At 51.5% G+C, this 21,030-nt stretch overlaps 1 protein-coding gene across 3 annotated transcripts; it reads left to right on the forward strand.

Annotated features, from left to right (window-relative positions):
* Window positions 1-3,627: 3,627 nt before the first annotated feature.
* Window positions 3,628-9,245, forward strand: Hs3st6 (heparan sulfate-glucosamine 3-sulfotransferase 6). 3 transcript variants are annotated; one of them, XM_021149924.2, is made up of 2 exons: window positions 3,628-4,138; window positions 8,522-9,245. In XM_021149924.2, the coding sequence occupies exons 1-2, from the start codon at window positions 3,726-3,728 to the stop codon at window positions 9,135-9,137; spliced, it is 1,029 nt and encodes a 342-aa protein (XP_021005583.1). In that variant the 5' UTR covers window positions 3,628-3,725; the 3' UTR covers window positions 9,138-9,245. The 3 variants fall into 3 exon arrangements, with proteins under 3 accessions (XP_021005583.1, XP_021005584.1, XP_029327435.1); XM_021149925.1 differs by having other exon boundaries at window positions 3,656-4,108; window positions 8,522-9,243; XM_029471575.1 differs by lacking the exon at window positions 3,628-4,138 and adding an exon at window positions 4,870-4,946 and having other exon boundaries at window positions 8,522-9,137.
* The last annotated feature ends 11,785 nt before the right edge of the window (window positions 9,246-21,030 follow it).

The raw sequence follows: 21,030 nt of genomic DNA on the forward strand, positions 1-21,030 counted from the left end.
TAAATGATTTATTTATGATATGTAAGTACATTGTAGCTGTCCTCAGACACTCCAAAAGAGGGCATCAGATTTCGTTACGGATGGTTGTGAGCCACCAAGTGGTTGCTGGGATTTGAACTCGGGACCTTAGGAAGAGCTGTCAGCACTCTTAACCACTGAGCCATCTCATCAGCCCACAGGAAACTTTCTATATAGATGTTCCTAGTAGCACTAATACTTATAACTGGGAAGTGGAAATGTGTAGGGCAGTGGACCATGCCAAGAAACTTGGTATGGTTGAGGGGGGTTCAGAGTCCCTGGCACCCAGACACCCATCTGAGATGTAGGCAGCTCCCTGCTCCCTACCAGATTCCTGGCCTGGAACACATGGCCACACTTTTCCCACTTAGGAAACATGACCTGTGGTATGTAGCCCCAGAACATGGGTTCTCCATGCCCACGAGGTATCTAGAGGCCTTTAGGGTTTAGCCAATAAGCTTCCCTCCCCAGACATTCCTTCCTGCAAAAGGTATTTACTCTCTGGTTCACCCTTAGAAGTTGGTATGCATCCATTTTCCACCATGAACAACCAAAAACAGTTTAGAACCAAGGACTGTCTCTTCTACTGAAACCACTGTGGGGATCATGGAGAAGGCCTTGGGCCTACAAAGCTGCAGCCTAAGTCTCCTGTAGAAGGCATCTCTGCACTTCCAGAAAACCACCACTAAGTTAAGGACCTTTGCCAGTGAGCTAAGCCAGAATCCCCCATTTCCCTGGCCCAGGTTCATCGTCCATCAATAGTCCTCAGCCTGCAGGCTCTAACTCCCTTCCCAACTCCTCCTGACCCAGCAGCACCTAGCTGTCCAGGAGTTTGGGAGCACCCAGTTCTGACCTCTTTGCGGGTCCATGGATCCCTGATCCTTCATTCCTGACTCCTCTGTGCAGCACCCCATAGGTGACTGGAGTCAAAGAACCCCAGCTTCAGCCTCTCTCACCTTAGACTGTGTTTTCCCATCCCCTAAGTAGTGTCTCAGTGCTTCCCTAAAGCCCAGCGCTCCATGAAGGTGGTGGTTCAGGGTAAATGGAGTCTACCAGCACTCAGAGGGTGCACCTTGGACCCACAGAAATTTCCCACAGGTGAGACACAAAAGGAACGGAGCCTTGACATGCCACACCGTGGAAGCCCCCGGAAATAGTGGTGCTCAGAGAGAAGTCAGAGGCAAACTGATAGACTCTGGATGAGTCTGTGATAGACCAGTGAGCACAGAGGAACAGAAAACACATTGGTGACTTGTTATCATGCATGCTGAAAGAGAGAAAACAGGGGATGGCTGCTAATGGGTCTAGGATTCTTTTGGAGGGTGTGGTAAAAATGTTTTAAAATTGATAGGTGTGGGAGTGGGACCAGTGGTTAGAGCACTGGGTGCTTTCCCAGAGGACTCGAGTTCAATTCCTAGCACTCACATGGAATCTCATAACTGTCTGTAACTCCAGCCCCTGAGGACCAGACACCCTCTTCTGACATCCTCACACACCAGGCACATGTGGTGGCAGGCAAAAAACCAGGCCTACACGTAAATAACAAAATAAAATCTAAAATAAACATTTAAGTCGATGATAGCCATATTTGCACAGCATGATGAACATTCTGGAAGTCAATGATGTCTAGTTTTGAATAGTATGTGAGCTGTACCTCAAGAAAGCTATTACCCCAAAGACTTGGTGGTGGCCAGAGCCTGTGGCCATGGGACTTTAATAGGCCTTTCTCCTCTCCTATCTCCTTGCAAGAGGAGCTTGTATTCCCATTCCAATCTCCCTGGCTGTTGTGTTCTGCTGAGCAGCCATTACCACTCCCTCTTCTGCCCGAATTTGATTAACTTCTTATCTGGCCATCACCTCCAGAATGCCTTTTCTACCCTCTCCTCTCTAATCAGTATGTATTGAGTAGTCTCTGCATGCCAGCACCATGTTACGTGCTATGGAGAGCTTGGGAATGCGTGCCATCCAGGGGATCCCCAGATTTGTACCCCTTCCCGCCAAGAGAGCCAGAGGGAAGGTGGAGAAAGAGAGCCAGCTTCCAAACTCTCAGCTGCTCTGGGCCAGTGTCTCCTGGAGAGTCTTCTGCCCTGTGGAAAAGGCACCCTGCAGAGGAAATCTCCAGCAGGAGGTAGGAACTTAGCCAGCACTGAGGAGATGGGGGGGATTACTAGGGACTAAGTCTCAAGTGGTGACAGCTCAGACTGTGAAGGTGTATGAAGGCAGTATGAAGGCAGTATGGGACGTCCCTGGGAGTGCTCAGAGGAGAACCAGCTTGTCTTCAACAAATCCCATTTACAGCTAGATCCGAAGAAGAACTTCCCGGGTCCCTACATGTACTAACATGCTTCCCAGACAGTGCTGGACTAGAAACCCGCCCACAGGGCTGCTGGCACCAGCTTGCCCTGACAAGCAAATGTAGCTCTGGTGTCTGGGACTAGTTTTGGGTGGTGCATGTCCCCCTTGGACCTAGCTGCCCTCAGGGTGGGAACTAAATGTCTGTGGGTCACTGGAGTTTTCTGTCCCTCAGAAGCAGCCTGCAGTTTGAGACTTGTTCAGATGCCATGAGACCCACGGACTGCTGATTAATAAACAGAGCCGAGGGCAGAGGCTGAGTAAGGGTACTGGGGCAGGGACTAGACTGGGCAGCCAGGAAAGTCGGACGGAGGCAGAAAGAAAAGGCACCGTTACCTTTTCCCTGGTCAGGGCAGTTTATTCGTCATCCTGGATGGAGTCTTTCCTCCTCTGCATTCCTATCAAGCAGCTCTGTAGACCCAGTGAGCCAGGAACAGGACATGGAGGCTCGGGGGTGGGTGGGTGGGTGAGAAGTTTCTGCAGTGTTTGGTAGGTTTCACACATGTGAGGGCCCCGGGAATCTCACTATGCTCAGAGGAAGCTCCACAGACAGAACCCAGATGCCTCCCCTGCCTCCTAGTACAGGCCTTTTCACTCCTGGGGGCCGAGGGGGCGTGTCACCGCTTTGTAATTTCCCGAAGGGATCACTGACATCTTGGGGAGGCCAGCTCTATTTGATACAAGGACTTTAAAATGGTGGCCGGACTATCGGACAAGCTCTCTCCACAGGGCAGGGCTCCCACCCTAATGAATGGCTAGGTGGACTGTTGGCAAGTAATGCAACGAGCATTCCTGTCACAGGCTCAAAGATGCATGGGGACCCTCTCTGCGCCGGATGCATGCCTGATTCCATCCTTCCTGCACAGGCGGATTCCTGGACATGGTGTCCCCCGGTGATGAGGCTCTGGCTCCGGGAAACAGGGGCTGAGGCCGCACACCTGTCGCCCTGGTCCAAAGGGGCATAGATAGACTTTTAAAGGACAGAGCGGGGATTCCCACTCGCCCAGTCTTGTGTCCCTCCGCGCCACCGCATTCCCGTAGTGTAAGAGCGAAGACTTTGGAGCCAAGCGAACCGGAGACCAGCTCAGGAGGAGTGTTGGGGTAGCTGGGATAGCTCCTGGTCGCTCTGGAAGTTAGCTGGAGTCGCTAGTCCCAGGCGAGGGCTGGGCTCGGGATGGGGAGGGGAGTCTTGGGCCCGCCCCGCCCCGCCCCGCCCCTCTCCCGCTCCAGGGTTGCGAGGCTGCTGAGCTCAACCGAGAAGCCGGGTGCCCTGGGGTTGAGCGGGCGACGCACTACTGCCGGGATGCGCGCCTGTCTGCGGTTCCCGCTCCCGGGCCTGAGCGCTAAGCGACCCCATGGCAGGTAGCGGTGGCCTGGGCGGCGGGGCCGGTGACCTCCAGGGTGCGGGGACGGGCCAGGGGACTGCACTGCGTGCTCTCCGTGCTCCGCTGGCGCTCGTAGTTCTGTTGCTAAGCGCCTACTGCCTCTTCGCCCTCCCCGGCCGCTGTCCACCTGCCGCCCGCGCCCCTGCTCCGGTTCCTGCACCCGCCGAGCCGCCCCACACCTCCCTCCGTCTGAGAGCACCCGGCCTGCCGGTGGCCAGCAGCCCGGGGCGCCGGCGCTTTCCTCAGGCGCTCATCGTGGGTGTGAAGAAAGGCGGCACGCGCGCATTGCTGGAGTTCCTGCGGTTGCACCCCGACGTCCGTGCTCTTGGCTCTGAACCCCACTTCTTCGACAGGTGCTATGATCGCGGCCTCGCCTGGTACCGGTGAGCGTTCCTGCTGGTCCGCGCCTCGTCGGTGTGTGCCTTGGACTGTGCTTTCTTAGAACCCAAGATGAGTAGGGTAGAATCCTGGGCACTGGGTCTAAAACAAGCCTGTTAGGGAAATAGACTTGATTTCCTGGGCACAGCGACCCTCGAAGGATAGGCCATCTATAGCCAAGGGTCGCAGGAATTAGAAAATCTCAGAGAAAACTCTGTTCTCCTGTTGAGTGGCCAAGGGACTCAGCGAGGCATGATTCTATCTTGAAAGTAGTTTCAAGCCAGTGAGAATACTGGGCAGGTAGACTTTCCTTTTTAGAGGGCCAGGGGATTGAACCTGAAGCCTCAAATGTACTAAACAAGTATTCTACCACTAAGCTACTAATATATGCCCATATATTATTATGGTTTATATCAATATAATCCCGGTGGAGCTACTTGGCAGCCTTAGAGATACTTGGAGCTCAGTCACTTTATCATCCCTTCGTGTCTGTCCATTCCCTGCTATAACTCTGGGTACGTACTGATAATTATCTGACCACTAGTCAAGTATATTTTGGAAGGGCCTCCAGGTTTCCAGAAGTGTTCTAGAAAGTGCCTTTCCACCCCTAAGAATCTCTCCCTCACCCTGCATCAGGGAGCCCTCTATAGCTGCTGGAGTCTGAAGAAAGTTAGGTCTGGGCTTTGAGGAGGGAGACTCAGCTCTTTGGTTCAGCCCAAGGGTGGCGACTGGAATACACCCTTCTGTGGCTGTCCTTTCTACATACAGGAAGACTTGGGGTGCAGCAGTGGGATGTGGGGAGCACCACCCCAGGTACAGCAGTATGTCCTGGTGGATGGTCAGATACTGGCTCCTCCCCGCTGGTGTGACTACCCACAGGCCCTGCCCACCGCCTCCTGCAGGCATCGAGGGCCCCCTGCTCCTTCACGTAGGGAAATGGGGCTTTATAGATTGGCTTGCCTCTTCTGCAAGCCCGAGCTGAGCCACGATCGCCTGGAGAGTCGGTGCGGGTGGCACACTGACTGTTTCCCCGGTTCTTCTGTACTCCCGTTTGCTAACTCTGCCTTTTGGGGTTGGGAGAGAACAAGCTGGAGACCTCTAAGGGTCAGTATTACCCAGGAGAGGTTCTCGGGAACACTGATGTTCGCAGCATGGGAGGAGGGAGCGTTTAGGGCACAGCACAGCTTCAGGATCCATGTGGAAGTGTGCAGAGGATGCTGGGGAAGGGAGGGCCCCACCCTACTCAGGGTTATCCTCTGTGGTTTGCTGCTCTGGATTTGCTCAGAAGTGTGGAGTAAGTTAAGTGGCCTGGCTGGGATTCGGGACTGTGTAGCCTAGTGTCTTCTTCACCTGGCTATAGCTCTCTGGTGGCAGCTTCTCAGGTAACGTCCCTTCAACCCATCACATGCATGCACTGAGCCTCTGAAAGTTACCACCTGATACCATGGTAGTATCTCCAGTCGCAGGACCTGGGCTGAGGGAGGGAGGTGGGAGAGGAGCAGCCACTGGGGACGTACTGCTCATCTCGGGCTGTGGTCTGCCTTGTTCAGGCAGTGACCCGTGCGTCTGCTGGACCCAGCAGAGGGGCCCTGGGTTGCTCTTTGCACAACTATTATCTTCTCTGCTTCTCCATTACATTATTTCTTTGGCTTTGTTGCTGCTACTTTGGGGACAGGGTCTCTTGTAGCACATGTTAGCCTCAGATTCTCAGTGTGGCCAAGGATGGTTGAACTTCTCTTCCCCTTAGCTACACCTCGCCAGTGCAGGGGATTACAGATATCTTCATTATAGGTACCACTATGTCTGTCTGTCTGTCTCTCTTTGTGTGTGTGTGTGTGTGTAGAGAGAGAGAGAGAGAGAACATGCTGACAAGAACATGTAGCTCAGAGGCTAACTCTCAGGAATCTCCTCTCTTCCCCCTGTGGGATCTGGAGATTGAATGCAGTCAACAGATTTGCACAGCAAAGGCTTTTACTGGCTGAGTCATGCCACCCACCCAAAGGGATTTGGTTTTTGAGGCAGGGTCCCAGTTCTGCATTTGTAGCTGGCCTGGAACTTACAGTGTAGATCATGCCAGCCTCAAACTCAAAAAAGAGATGGAGGCCTGTGCCACCATACCCAGTCCTTGGCTGTTCTTATGCAGGTCTAGGAGTTGAACTCAGGCCCTGTGCATACTGGGCAAATCCTATGCCAACTGAATTACATCCTCAGCTTCTTGGGCTTTTAAGGGTCTTCCATCTTGGGGGCCATGGCCCTGACCACACTCAAAATCCTGCAACATTTAGTAGTCCAGTTAGCTTACTCACTGAGTGGTCATCTTAAGGTTTGGGATGTCTGTCAGGTCATATTTTCTGGAAAAGCAAGAGGAGGTAAGAAGGGGCACAGGTAGGAGAAGCCCTGTGGTTCCCGGGGTTTAACGGGTCAGTCCATATGAGGGGATGTCACGGTGTGCAGGGGGAGGGGCTGGGAATAGTCTTTGCTTCTGTGGCTGGAGACTTGGTTCCCTAACACTCTCAGACACTGGGATAGGATCTGTAACCAGTTTTCCCTGGGCTCTTTGGATCTGGCCCAAATGAGGTGTGGGATATAGAGGTTGTGGTGGTGCGCTGGAGGGGCTGGGCAAACGGGGTGTGGTCTCAGGCTGTCTGGGAGCCATGGAGAAATGCAGACCAGATGGGGTGAGCACAACAGTAGGTACAGTTCATGGAGCTACTCGACAGAGCTCCGCTCTGCTTGTTCACACCCTGCAGACACCTAGGTCTTCTCTCTCCAAGCTCAGCAGGCAAGGCTTCTGAGGCTCCGGGAGGGTAAGTTTGCAGGAGGCCTTGGGACTGCTTGCAGACCTTGAGTTGTACCCTGTTGAACTTTCCCTGGCAGTGGCTGGGTGATGCTCCGACATGTGTCCTGACTGTGCAAGTACTGGGACAGAAGCTCTGGGAACACAAGCTCAGTGGAATCCCCTCTTTCAGCTGGGTCAGGGGAAGGCCTGAGGCCTGTCATTTCCCCTGGGTACTTCCTATTCCTTCTCAGTCTTAAGATGCCTGCTTATTTACTACAGTTTTCTACAGTCATTTTGCTAAAGGTCTCTCTCTCTCTCTCTCTCTCTCTCTCTCTCTCTCTCTCTCTCTCTCTCTCTCTCTCCTCTCCATCCTATTTGCCTCAGTCCTCAGGGTCCTCAGATTATAGACATGTACCACCATATCTGGGCCTGATATCAGTCTTGCCTGACCTAATGGGGGTGCATGCACATATCCCCCGTCCATCATCAGCACCCCAAACCAAGCACAGCATGGCCCCTGTGCATTTTTGCCTGTCCCATATTTGTACCTTCTTGGGAGCCTGAACAGAGAGAAGAGAATGAAGGTCTGTAGGTCGGTAAAGCTGAGCTTAGGCCTGAGTGTCAGCTTGGCCAGAGTAGGTCCTGGGATGTCAGAAAGCGGTGAACAGTATCCCTGAGACGATTGAAGTCAGGGTTGGACAGGAGTCTCTCTCAAAGCCCCATGGCCTCTGCCTCAGTTGACCTAGTTCCTAGCTTTCCTTTGGAGTCCTTTGCTCAGCTGACTGGCCCCGCCCGCCCTACCCTACCTCACTGTGTACTCACAAGCTATCAAATGCAGCCCGAGGACACCTCTCAGGGTGCCTGGGCCTGCCTGGGCCAGGCACTCTGTGTGGGCTCCCCTCCGTTTTGGGCTTGGCTGTTGTCAGCCTGCTTTCTCTGAACATTTGGATTAGGCCGCACTCTTATCCAGAATGAAGATCATTTCAGAAATGCTGGTTCCTGGTACCCTAGGGCCTCTAGGGACCTTGGGACAGGCCCTAGGTAGATCAGAACCATATTACTAACTTTTTAAAAAGGGTGTTGGGCTCTGCTAGTGACTGATGTTCTTAGCTGGGCCCAGAGAGACAACTAAAGGTCAAGAGGGGATGTAATTACATTTAGGGGAGGGAGGGGGTTACATTTGTCAGTAATAATTGATGACCTAACTCATGGTCAGTGATTACAGTAAAGAGGCTGCGGGGACTGTGCTGGCCAGCCTCAGGGGTGCCTGGTCAAGGCTGGGTGTAGCAGCTTTGGAAGGGATTGGTCTGTGGTGTGGTGTTACTAGGACTCCATGGAGGGGGACCCTTCAAGGCTGTCACTTTGTTTATCCTGGAGCCATATGGATGGGCAGCTTTGGTTTTGGGGTAAACTGTAGGATCACACTGGGCACCCTGCCCTTTAGGAGGGTGAGCCTAAGAGAGGAGGAGGATAGCTTCCCCGGCCTGGGCTTTCCTCAGAGGAGAAGGGGTTGGTTGCTGGTCCCCGGAGGGCTGATCTAGCTGGGAAAGGAAATGGCTTTGAAAGAGATGCATGTTGGGATCACTCAGTTACTCCTGCCATTCCACAGGGGCCTAATGCCACGGACCCTGGATGGGCAGATCACCATGGAGAAGACGCCCAGCTACTTTGTGACTCAGGAGGCTCCCCGCCGAATCCATGGCATGTCCCCAGATACCAAGCTGATTGTGGTGGTGCGGAACCCCGTGACCCGGGCCATCTCTGATTATGCACAGACACTCTCCAAGACCCCAGGCTTGCCTAGCTTCCGTGCCCTGGCCTTCCGCCACGGCCTGGGTCCCGTGGACACAGCCTGGAGTGCTGTGCGCATTGGCCTCTATGCTCAGCACTTGGACAACTGGCTCCGCTACTTTCCTCTGTCCCACTTCCTGTTTGTAAGCGGTGAGCGGCTGGTCAGTGATCCAGCTGGCGAAGTGGGCCGTGTACAGGACTTTCTGGGTCTCAAACGGGTTGTCACTGACAAACACTTCTACTTCAATGCTACTAAGGGCTTCCCCTGCCTCAAAAAGGCCCAGGGTAGTGGGCGCCCCCGCTGCTTGGGTAAATCCAAGGGCCGGCCTCACCCCCGAGTGCCGGAGGCTGTGGTTCAGCGCCTGCAGGCTTTCTACCGGCCATTCAACCGCAAGTTCTACCAGATGACTGGCCAGGACTTCGGCTGGGACTGATCAAGGCCCAGCCTAGCCTTTCCCTGAAGGCCCAGTACCTTTAATTTATGTCTGTCTGCCGGCTCACTGCAGTATTTAGGAAATAAAGTCTGGATTTGTCTTCTTCCACTTGGACTTGAAGGTGTGGGCAGAGGTGGCGTCATGAAACCTCTGTCAGACACTGACGGTACACTGACATCTCCTGGGAGGTACTCAGTGTCCTTGTGTCCTTGATCATATGTCAGAGGTGAACACAAAAGGCTTAGAGAGGTTGAGCCCAGTGACATACAGGTGGCCCTGGACGCTGTCCACAGCTTCTCTTTTCAGCCTTAGGAGGCTGAGCAGGGCTGTCCCTATGTCTAGGATAAAAACAAGCTCCAGGCTCCTGAGTGTGGAGCAAGACAGAGCTGGCTTGCCCAACGGTGTGTGTTATACCCACCACCTCATTTTATCTGTCTTCCCACCTGGAAGCCTAATGGAATGGCTGGGTGTTGGGTAGCAGGTGGGCAGTAGGTAGCAGCCGGGCAGTGGGTAGCAGCAGGGCATTGGGTAGCTGGTGAGTGGGTACTTCTAACAGCCACCAAGTGGTTCCAGCCCTCTGGCCCTGCCCACCAGGCATCACTCCCAGAATGCCATGCCTATCTTCCTCTACACCTCCGCCAGGACAGAGCAGGAACAAGTGCCTGTCAGCAGCCCACCTGCCCATTCATAGTCAAGAGAGGCCAGATGTGTGCAGGCTACCCCTCCCCCCCCCCCTCCAGCTGTCCTGATAATGAACTTTGAGGCCACGTAAGCCTTGTCATGCCTGCACTGTCCCAGGTCTGCATAAGGACCTGGCTGTGTGTGACTTTTGCATCAATGACTCCTTGGGTCTTGTGGCCTGTCCCTGGCTGTGATGCTTGGAGCTACTCCTTATCCTAGGAGTAAGGGAAGATTTATTGGGGACAAGGATAGTCTCTCAACACCTACCTCACCTGGTTGCCAAGGTTCACTGTGAGCCAAAGGTCTCACAGGTCACTGTAGCTTCTGTTTTGGTCACTTGAGTCCATTAGCAGTGTTAACATTGGGTCAGTTAATGTCCGCACCAAGAAGAGGCTAGGAGAGGAAGAAGGATACGGCAGGCTGCAGGCCCCGCCTTTGTCCAGGGTGGCTTCTGAGTTCACACTCCTGTCTGGAGCTGACCTGAGGGACTCCAAGACGAGTTGCCCTGGACCAGGCCACTGGGGCTATGGGCTGGCACTTTACTTCCAGTACCCATGGAGCAACCGCCAAGGCATTGTGCTGGACAGATGTTGGTCCAGATGCAGATTAGAGGCGTTCATAGCCTCTTCCAGCCTCAGGCTCTGACAAGGGTAAAGGGAGACATATTCCACACCTGGCTCTGTTAGATGGTACCTAGTAGGCTTGGTAACTATCTTTATTCCCTGGGCCAGAGGTAGAAAAAATGGCAGGAAAACCCTTGGCTCCTGGGTCAGTTACCAGTCCAGTAAACACATGACTCGTTTCTCCCTGGATAGTCCCCAGGCCTCATTATCGTCCTGCCCTGCTATTGTCCTCTACTGGAATAATGGGGTCTTCAGCAGACTCCATTAGTTTATTTTATTTGTTTGCTTTTGCCTTTTTTCCCCTCTTGAGACAGGGTTTCTTTGTGTAACAGCCCTGCCTGTCTTGGAATTTATGATGTAGACCAGGCTGGCCTTGAACTCAGAGAGATCAGCCTGCCTTGACTCCCTAATGCTGAGATTAAAGGCATGCACCACCATGCCCACCAGATGCCATTCTTTTAAGCTATTCTCATTTCCATTGCTTGCTAGAGAATTGCTAGCCCCATTGCTTCTAGGATGAAGACTAGATGCTTGCCTGCAGCTCTTAAAGGCTTTAAAAGCTCACCTCTCCAGTTTGGCCTGCTCCCCATCAGCTCTAAGTTCCTGCTCCCCTAGCCCTTGGAATCTCCATCATCACCATGCCTTTTTCTGCCTTCACAAGTTTTGCATATACTGTTCTCTCTGCCAGGATGCCTTTCTCCACAGATGGATCAGATAGAAGCGGAGGGACATGAGAGGTGGGACACCCTTGAGCTGGGCAGCTGGGCCTCTGCTCTGGTGTCCCTGCTTCTGTCCCTGTGTTCAGAGCTCTTTGTCTGAGTCCCTCTAAGGTGAGTGCTTCCCCCTCGTGGAGCTTTCTGGGTGCAGTGCTGTGAGTGTTTGCCTGGGCCCAGGCTCTAAGAGCAGTTTTTAGATGCACCAAAGAGAAAGCTGGACTGGTGTGTTCTGCTCACACCCGCCCAGTGGAAACAGCCTGAGGGCCAACGCCCAGTGCGAGGTGCCCAGCTGTGCCTCAGAACACGTTGTGGGCAGATGTGGTGGGTCTTCCAGGCTGTGTGGGGGTGAAGCTCCTTGGGGGAGTCATCGGCCTTTAATTAAAGTCCTAAATTGCTTCCCCAGCTGCTCTGTGGCTTTCCCATGTTGGAATGTTCCAGATGGAGTGAGAAGTGCTGATTCAATTACCTTCTTCCTGTCTTGACCAGTGGAGAAGTGGCCTGGGATCTTTCTCTAGCTTCCAGACAGGGTTGGAGCAGGAGCAGTCAAGCCTCCTTACCACCCTGGGTCCAGGAAGGTGGCTTGAAGAAGCCCTGGGATGAGGCTGCTTTTATTGGTAGGATCTCATCCTGCCCCAGGCTCCTGCTCATACCTGGTCTATCTAGGCAAGGTTCGCTAGGTGAGTTCAGTGTTCTTGCTCCTGCCTTTGTGGGTTTGTATACAGCAGGTACTGAGACCCTGAGAAGACTCTGGCAGGAATGCCCAAGGTCAAGGGGAGGCTAGAAAAGGCAGCGCCCAGGTCTACCCTCTCCGTTGCCTGCGTATACTTTCCTTACATGAAGACTTATCCTAGGATACATTTCGCCCACACTTCTTCTCAGTGTCAGTCCCCTGAAAAGGCCATTATCCTCCCACCTATTTCAGAGGTCTGCCAGCTCTTGGCAATAAGGTCAAGACAGCATCTGGTAGTTCTCCGAGCACTTCAGGGCTGTACTTGCTGACCCCTCCCTCCTGTCAGGGAGGTGAGCCTGAGGTCTCTGGTTGTGGGTGGTCTCTCTTTGGTAGGGTTGGGCCAGCCTCTGTGGTCAGGGCATGGTTGGAGGATCAGAGGGAGGCAGCCCCTGGCTTGTTTGCTCCCAAGGGTGTGCTGGGCCGGACAGCGCTAGGAGAAAGAAGCATGAGCGGATGCAGTCGCCTTCTACACTGGAACACCTATGCATCTCTGCTTTGGGGACAGGTCTTGTAGGTGGTGCTCACAGCTGGTCTCCAAGTGGTCTATTCTGGATCTGAGTGGCTCCTCACCTGTGCTCCTCTCTAAGCCCAGGTCTGCCTGCCCTGGGTTCTGTTAGGGAGCTACCAGACTGTGGTTTCCAAGGAGTCTTCGTAGTACTGCAGTGTGGCTGCAGATGGGACAGGGCAGAGTGGAAGTCTTTGGTGATTTAGTTTGCGCAGCCTCCCTCCCTTGAAGTTTTCAATGCAGTTGCTGAAGCTCCCTTGGGAGGGACCAGGACTATGCTGCCATCATGAATGCTATGGAGTTCAAAACCACTGGTAAAAGACCATAGGCCATCCAGATTATAATTAAATTAATGTATTATTACTTAGAGCAGAACAGCAGCCTTAAAGCCAAACTGGAGATGTGCCATGAACAAGTGGCTGGAGGAAAGGTTTTAAGGTAGAGACCACAATTAGCTTGTTTTCCTGGAATATGCAGCTGAGTGAGAAACACCTTCATTTCCCTCAGCTAGTGAGGAGCTGTCTCTCTCAATCCCTGTTACGGTGATAGGCAGTGTTACAAAAGCCAGAGCAGGAAGCGTTACAGTGCTGGGGAGGGAGCATGGAGTTAGGGTTTCGGGGAGCTTATCTTTTAGGAATTTAGACTGGGTACCTAGCACACAGTGGAGTTTTTCTCAGCCACCACAGTAAACCCACAGGACTCTCCATTTCTAGAAGGTTCCTCACAAATTGGATAACACCATGTGAGCATTAGTGGTTGAGATAAAGGGACAGACAGTCCTGGTGGAGCTTTGGGCAGCGTGATGGGTGGGGTTTGTTTTGTTTGGCTTGGTTTTTTTGAGACAGGGTTTCTCTGTGTAGCCCTGGCTGTCCTGGAACTCACTCTGTAGACCAGGCTGGCTTTGAACTCAGAGATCTGCCTGCCTCTGTCTCCTGAGTGATGGGACCAAAGGTGAGTGTCACCACTTGACTTGTGATGTTTGGTTTTAATGTCAACGTGACATAAATCAGAATCACCTGAGAGAGTCTCATCTGAAGACTTGTTCTGATTGCCTTAGTTCTGTGGTCCTCAACTTATGAGTTGTGACCCCCTTGGGGGGTCAAAAGACCCTTTCACAGGGGTCACCAAAGACCACTGGAAAACACAGGTGTTTATATTACAGTTCATAATAGTAACAAACTTATGGTTATGAAGTGGTAACAAAAATGATTTTATGGTTGCGGGGGGTCACCACAACATGAGGAACTTTATTAAAGAGTCACAGCATTAGGAACGCTGAGGACCACTCCCTTAATCGATGTGGGAAGATTCACTCTAATGTGGACAGCATCTTCTGAGAGCAGCTCGGAATTTTTATCTTGTTTTTATGAGGCAAGGTCTCTGTACATAGCTCTGGCTGTCCTGGAACTCACAATGCCCACCACGCTGGCCTCGAATTCACAGAGATTCATCTGCCTCTTCCTCCTATGTGCTGGGATTAAAGGCATGTGCCACCATTCCCAGCACCACTCAGACTTTTGAAAAGGAAGGAGGACAATATTTCCACCATTTTGTTCACTTTGCTCTTTGCTTGCTTCAAGCAGAAAGGTCCAGTTAAGTCCTTATCAGTCTATCATTTTTTTAAAAAAATATTTATTTATTTTTATGTATGAGTGCTCTATCTGCATATATACTTGCATGCCAGAAGAGAGCATCAGATCCCATTATAGATGGTTGCTGGGAATTGAACTCAGGACCTCTGGAAGAGCAGCTCGTGCTTTTAACCACTGAGCCATCTCTCCAGCCCTTGTCATTCCATCTTGGCCAAAAGTGGAAAGGAATGTAAGAGAGATAAATTACTATGTATGGGGTGTGTGTGCGCACACGCACGCACTCTCATGTGCATGTGAGTGTGTGCACGCATGTGTGTGTAGGGACAGGCATAGAGGCAGTCACCTATGAGATATGTATGCAAGAAGATCAAGAGTTCAAAGACATTCTCAGCTACATAAATTGTTTGAGGCTAGCCTGGCTCCTTGAGGCCCAGTCTCAACAGATGAACAAACAAATCCCAAAACAAGACAAGAACAGAACCCGAGAAGCGAAGCACAGGATTTTCTTCTCAGGCTTGAGGCAAGGGCCCTTCCCACTGAAGCCCAGTCTTGGGGGACTTGTTTCAGATGCAAACTGTGTTCTGGTTAATTTTGGGTCCCAGCCTGCAGTAGCTGTGGTGGCATGGTGCTAGCTTCACCAACAGGTGCTACAGCACCTCCAAGAACGGTGCCGTATTTCAGATGCACCCCACCTCTGAAACTGTCTGCCCTTCTTCAGCAGTGAATCCATGAGAGACCCAGGGCAATCTGGTCTGGATAAAAGGTTTGCTCAGAGTCCTGGTGGATTGAAGATGGAAGGCAAGACAGAGTTCTTGATGGCTCTGGAGACTGGTCAGTCTGTATGGTTCAGGCACAAGACCCTACTCTCTGCAGAGTTGGTCACGCGAGGCATCTCCAGATGAGCTGTGTGTAGGACCTGACCAGGAACACATCTGAAGGCCTGGCTTTGGGGGGATTTGGGTTGTTTCAGCCACCAGGGAAGTTCAGTGATAGCCCAATAGATTGTGAAGACCCTCAGGTACATAGCACCTACAGGGGCATCAAACCTCGGGTGACATCCCTGCTCCAGAGCTTTCTACCAGGAGACTTTTGGCACTGACTTTCCAGAACCGGCGAGACCTATCTAAGTGTGATACTCAGCCACAGGGTCTGGACTGCTGAAGCTTCTGTGACAATAAGGCAGGGAGGACCCATCTCCACTTTAAAGCCCCAGCTCCTGGCTTTGAGGCCGAGATTCCTTTCATACTGTCTAATCCGAGCCACATTGTGCGTGTTTTTGGCTGGAAGAGCTGTACATAAACAGTCAGTCAACCAAAACAGTTAATGCAAAACTGTTGCCAGAAGCATTTCACACACGAGCCTTCTGATTAAGGGGAAAACGAGATCTCCAGTCAGGCAATTGAGAACAATCAGAGATCTTGTTCTCGCTGTCCTTCTTCTGCTTCCAGAGCTCTGCGCAGGGCCCCTCATAGGAAGAGAGGTCTGGCCTGACTTGACAGCCTCCCTCGGTCAGATCCTATCATCATCCCTCTTCCCTCTTCTGTGAGGGAGGACAGGATATCTGATGGGAAGCCGATCCGGAGACAAAGGCTTTGACTGCCTCAGGGAAAGCCTGTTCCTCACAGAGGAGTCTAGTGGCTGCACACCAGAGGGGGGGGGGATTCTGCCAACCACAACGGTTCTGGGGGGTGGGGGGGAGAAGCATCCGGAGACTGTCTGGCCTGTTGGTCTCACTGTCTGGACTTGAATTGGAGGGGGAGGGGTGGGCTTCTGTAGGAGTGACAGAGGAAACCCTCATGTTTCATAGCTAGCTAGTCCTGTATGGAGTTAACAGAGAGGGGACATATGGACCTAGGAGTATGGTGGGCAAGACATGGGACACAGGATGTAAAGTCAGAATCTGATCTTAAGGAGTTTACTAGATCCTCACGGTATGAGCAGAAACAAACTCCACGGGTCCGCAAGGAGAGGAAGGAACAAATCTCTGGGGAGGTGATGGTGCTTTATTGATGAAGCTAGTGGTGATGTCGATGTTGGTGGTGATGATAGTGATGATGGTTGGTAATCGTCATGGTGATGGTGGTGGTGGTGGCAGTGATGGTGATGATGGTGGTGTTGGCAGTGATGGTGATGATGGTGGTGTTGGCAGTGATGGTGATGATGGTGGTGGTGGCAGTGATGGTGGTGATGGTGGTGGTGGCAGTGTGGTGATGATGGTGGTGGTGGCAGTGATGGTGATGGTGGTGGTGTTGGCAGTGATGGTGATGGTGGTGGTGGTGGCAGTGATGGTGATGGCTGGTAATAGTAATGAGCAGACAGAGGGTGAGAAGAGATTGTGTCACCAGAGTCTGTTCTATACACTCGGGTTCATCTGCCCACAGCATGCACACATAAAGGAGGGAGCACCCTTGGGTCAAGCTCTCCAGGACACAGATGTAGGAGGTAAAATTGCAAGGACCTCTGTAAAATACTGTGCCCCAGATGAGGGGGGCTGTGCCTTTGATGGCTGTCACTCATGTGATTTGAGTGTTGAACCACAGACTCTGAATTCCATTCCTCATAAGGGAGCAGCTCCCAGGCAGGCCTCGCTGCTGATGAGGTGTGTTCTTCAAAGGGAGGGAGTCTCCATTCTGGAGAGGTGAAAAGGTTCCAGGACTTGCAGCAGCCATGCTCGAGCGCTAGCGTGAGCGCACTAAGTGCAGTGTGACTATCGCCTGTATAAAAGTAAATAAAAGGAGCAGAAGGTGGTGTAGGAGAGGGATCTTCTGGCCCTGCAGGAAGCAATCAGCTGACTGACGACTGGGGGAGGGGCACCAGGCAGCTCCTAGGAACTGAAAGAGGCTCAGGACTATCAGTTATCAGGTACAAAGGGACGCAGCAGGGCTTATAATACAAGGGATCAAATTCTTCCCTCGACTGAGGGAGTTTTGAAGAGAGCCACAAGTCTCAGAGTCATAGCCTGGCCAACTGGATTGCAGCCTTGTGAAACCCGAGGCAGAGAGCATTGCTCAGCCATCCAGAACCCATGACCTCAGCAACCTGGGAGAGTAAATGGGATCTGGATTGAACTGCTGAAATTCTGGTCATTTGTTAAGCAGCACAGAAAATAAAACAATAGAATAAGTCAACCAGGGAAGAATGTTCTGGAAAAAGGAGCAAGTCTTCAGCGATGAGGGATGGAGAGGAATCGGGAAAGTCTTGGATGATGAATCCTTTCATAACGGTAGCTTTCGCTATATAATGGACAGCTCTCCCAGACCACTGGGCCCCAAATGCCCCTCACAACACTGGGAAAGCCAGTATCTCTTCTCTGTCCTACTGTAAACATAAATTATTTAAGATGAGGGTTGGTGGACTGGGAAGAGATCTGAAGGGTCTTTCAGAGGCCTCTGGCATACATTCATATGCACACACACACACACACACACACACACAGCTTGCTGGCTGGAAGGTAGGGTATTGAAGTGCAGCAGTGCTAGGGATAAGGGCTGGGGTCACAGCTCCACAGCAGAGCTGCTGTCTAGCATGTGTCTAGCATGTGCATAGCATGTGCAAGGCCCTGACCTCAGCACCAACACAAGAAAAAAAAAAAGATGAAGGCTACTCAGAGTGATCTCAACAAATAACCAACCGAGCCAACCCACAGACAGCGCCCTCGCTCAGGTGTGATGTCCCCATGAGGGGGTGGCTGCATCCTTGGAGGGTGGCATAAAGTATATGCTGCCATTGCAAATCTGGGGACTTTTCTACTCCTGTGACATACATACCTGGTATGATGTCACACTCATGCCCCTTTGTGTTGCTGGTGATGGAACGAAGGGCCTTGCGCATGCTAGGCAGGTCCTAGTTTGCCTTCTGTAAAACATCTGATCAGAAGCAACTTGCATTGGAAAAGGTTTGTTTATAACTCACAGCTCGTAGACCTTTACTGAGCGAAGCCAGGGCAGGAACTCAAGCAGGAATCTGGAGTCAGGAATCGAAACCATGAGGGAGTGCTGCCTAGGTTTGTTCTTTGTGGCTTACTCAGCCTTGTATATTTAAGCCAGGGTCACCGGCCCAGGAGTGGCACTGTCTGCAATGTCCCTCCCCCTGCCATTCATTATTAATCAAGAAAATGCACTGCAGACTTGCCTATAGGCAGGTCTTGTGGGGGAATTTTTTTCAATTGATAGGCCTTCTTTGCAAATGACTCAGCTTGTGTCAACTTGACATAAAGCCAACCAGGTCAACACTGAATTAAATAAACGACCTTACTTATTTTAAAATAATGTAACTCTCCACAGCGCTTCTTGGGAAGTGAGGACTTTGTTGCCCGCATCAGGGTAGCTGTGGACGGAGCTGACAGGGGTAGGAGATGAGGGCACAGTGGCAGAAGGGACAGGGCTGCTTCTCATGTGTTAAATTGAGCCTGGTCAGCCATCTGAGATAGAGTGTTCAGGCAGAGTGGACCGCACAAACCTTGAACGCTGAGGAGAGACAGGTCTTCCTGGAGGTTCTAACTTGAGAGCCCCCACAAAGTGGCAAGGATCAAAGCACAAAACTAGTATCACAAATCCAGGGAACGAAGGCACAGAGCAGAGGGAGAAAGGAGAACGAAGCTTCCCTGGACTCACTGAGAGTCGGATATGGGGTAGGGCAGCCAGCCACAGACAAACACAGACCGGTAATTGGACGACCGCTGCCCTGGGCTCCAAGGGAAAGGTCTTTGGAGAAGGTGGGAGCTGGCAACATTGAGCACCTCACCGTGGACACTGTGGGTGTTTGGGGCTGTGCCTGTGCAGTGAAGGATGTCTCCTCAGATAGAGACCAGCAGGATTCCCCCAAATGGCAACCAGTGGTGCCCCCAGGCATGGTAAAATGTCCCGTGGTGGGAGGGAGCAATGACAAATTCACCATTGGCTGGAATTTAGCAGCAAGGAGCCCCATCCCAGGTACCTCTTGCTCACGTGCTGGTGATGGTGGAATCCATCCTGGACAGACGAGGTGCACAGGGTTACTAGTTACAGGACTCCTGACCCAGAGAAGACTCTGCAGGGCAAACAGAGCCGAGGAGTGTGGCTCTCTGCGGACTAGAGGGATCCAGCAGGTATGCGCTCCTGTAGCCTTCAGAGAGGACCCAAAGGGCTTGCTTACAAATGCTTTGGAAACCTTGTTCAGAAACAAGAAAGAACCATGCCCTGGTGGATTTACAGGGCTGCCTGGCTGCTGATCCTGTCTCAGAGACAGATTGGGGGGGGGTGTGGGGAGGTGGGAGTGAGGCCCATTCTGGACCCTTTTTGGTTTTGGATATCCACAGACTGTATGATGGTAGGTTCTATAAGGCCATAATAGCTCTATAAGAGCTGTATAGTAGGGCTGCGCCTTTCCTAGCAGGGCATCTGGAATGGAAGCTGAAGTAGATAGTCACAGCCCGTTTCCAGTCACGGATTTCCCAGAGCCTGGAGCTAGGTGGGCTTGTTCCTCTCTTTCCCTTTCCTCAGTCAGGCAGCTGACTGCTGACTGCCTTTTTTAAAATGGAGCTCACCTGTGCAAATATTTGTGGTTGGCCCAGGCAGCTGCTGCCAGGTCCCTTGGGGCTTAAAGCTGCAGCTGCAGCATCTGGAGAGCAGCGATTTGGAAGAGTGTGTCTTACCTGCTTTGCTTGCTCAGTTTGTTTCCTTCCCCTCCCCAGGCCCAGGCTCTGTGCTCACTTACAGGTGAGCTCTCTTTCTCTCTCTCTCTCTCTCTCTCTCTCAGAGGCTCTATTTTAAGAGTAATTAAGGACATGCAATGTCCTGTGTAATGATGGAACATTTCATGGCTGGTCACGGAAAGATCTGCATTTATCAGCTCAGTGCCGTGGGGCACAGGAAGCATTGGCTGAGTTTCCTTGCCAGCCTGTCATTTGCTACATAGTCTTCTGTCCGGTCTGTGACAATGTGCATCTGCTGCACCCACTCCAATAAGTACAGCAAAGAAAGCTATGGTGACTTCCCAAGATACTGTTTGGAAGCACTCGAAAGGCCCTGGGCTTGCTCTCTAGTTCCTATGGGGAGGGGGGACTCCTTTGAGAATACACATGCACGTCAAGTGAGCAAGCCCATATGTGCACTCTGAGGCCACAGTTTAACATTAAGTATGTTTTCTGATCGATCTCTACCTTATTATCTTTTTAAGTTTTAAAAATTACATTTGCCCCTCTATCGGATAGAGGGTTGGTAAAGATCTTTTCCCAATCTGTGGGTTGCCATTTTGTCCCATTGACAGTGTCCTTTGACTTACAGAAGCTTTGCAATTTTATGAGGTCCCATTTGTTGATTTTTGATCTTATAGCATAAGCCATTGGTGTTCTGTTCAGGAATGTTTCCCCTGTACCCATGTGTTTGAGACTTTTTCCCACTTTCTCTTCTATTAGTTTCAGATTTTATGTGAAGGTCCTTGAGCCACTTGGACTTGAGCTTTGTACAGGGAGATAAGAATGGATCACTTTGCATTCTTCTACAAGTTGACCATTTGTTGAAAATGCTGTCCTTTTTTCCACTGGATGGTTTTAGCTCCCTTATCAATGATCAAGTGACTGTAGGTGTGTGGGTTCATTTCTGGGTCTTCAATTCTATTCCATTGATTTACCTGCCTGTCACTGTACCAGTATCATGAAGTTTTTTTGTTTGTTTTTTTTTTTTTCCTTTTGGTTTTTCAAGACAGGGTTTCTCTGTATAGCCCTGGCTGTCCTGGAACTCACTTTGTAGACCAGGCTGGCCTCAAACTCGGAAATCCATCTACCTCTGTCTCCCAAGTGCTGGGATTAAAGGCGTGTGCCACCACTGCCCGGCTTACCATGAAGTTTTTATCAAGATTGCTCTGTATGTAGTACAGCTCAAAGTCTGTCCAGGATGCTGATTCCCCCAGAAGTTCTCTTATTGTTGAGAATAGTTTTCAAGATCCTGGGTTTTTTGTTATTCCAGATGAATTTGAGAATTGCTCTTTCTAACTCTTTGAAGAATCGAGTTGAAATTTTGATGGGGATTGCATTGAATCTGTAGATTGCTTTCGGCAAGATAGGCATT

Source organism: Mus caroli, chromosome 17 (genome assembly GCF_900094665.2).
Source record: "Mus caroli chromosome 17, CAROLI_EIJ_v1.1, whole genome shotgun sequence".
In the NCBI taxonomy this organism is placed as follows: Eukaryota; Metazoa; Chordata; class Mammalia; order Rodentia; family Muridae; genus Mus; species Mus caroli.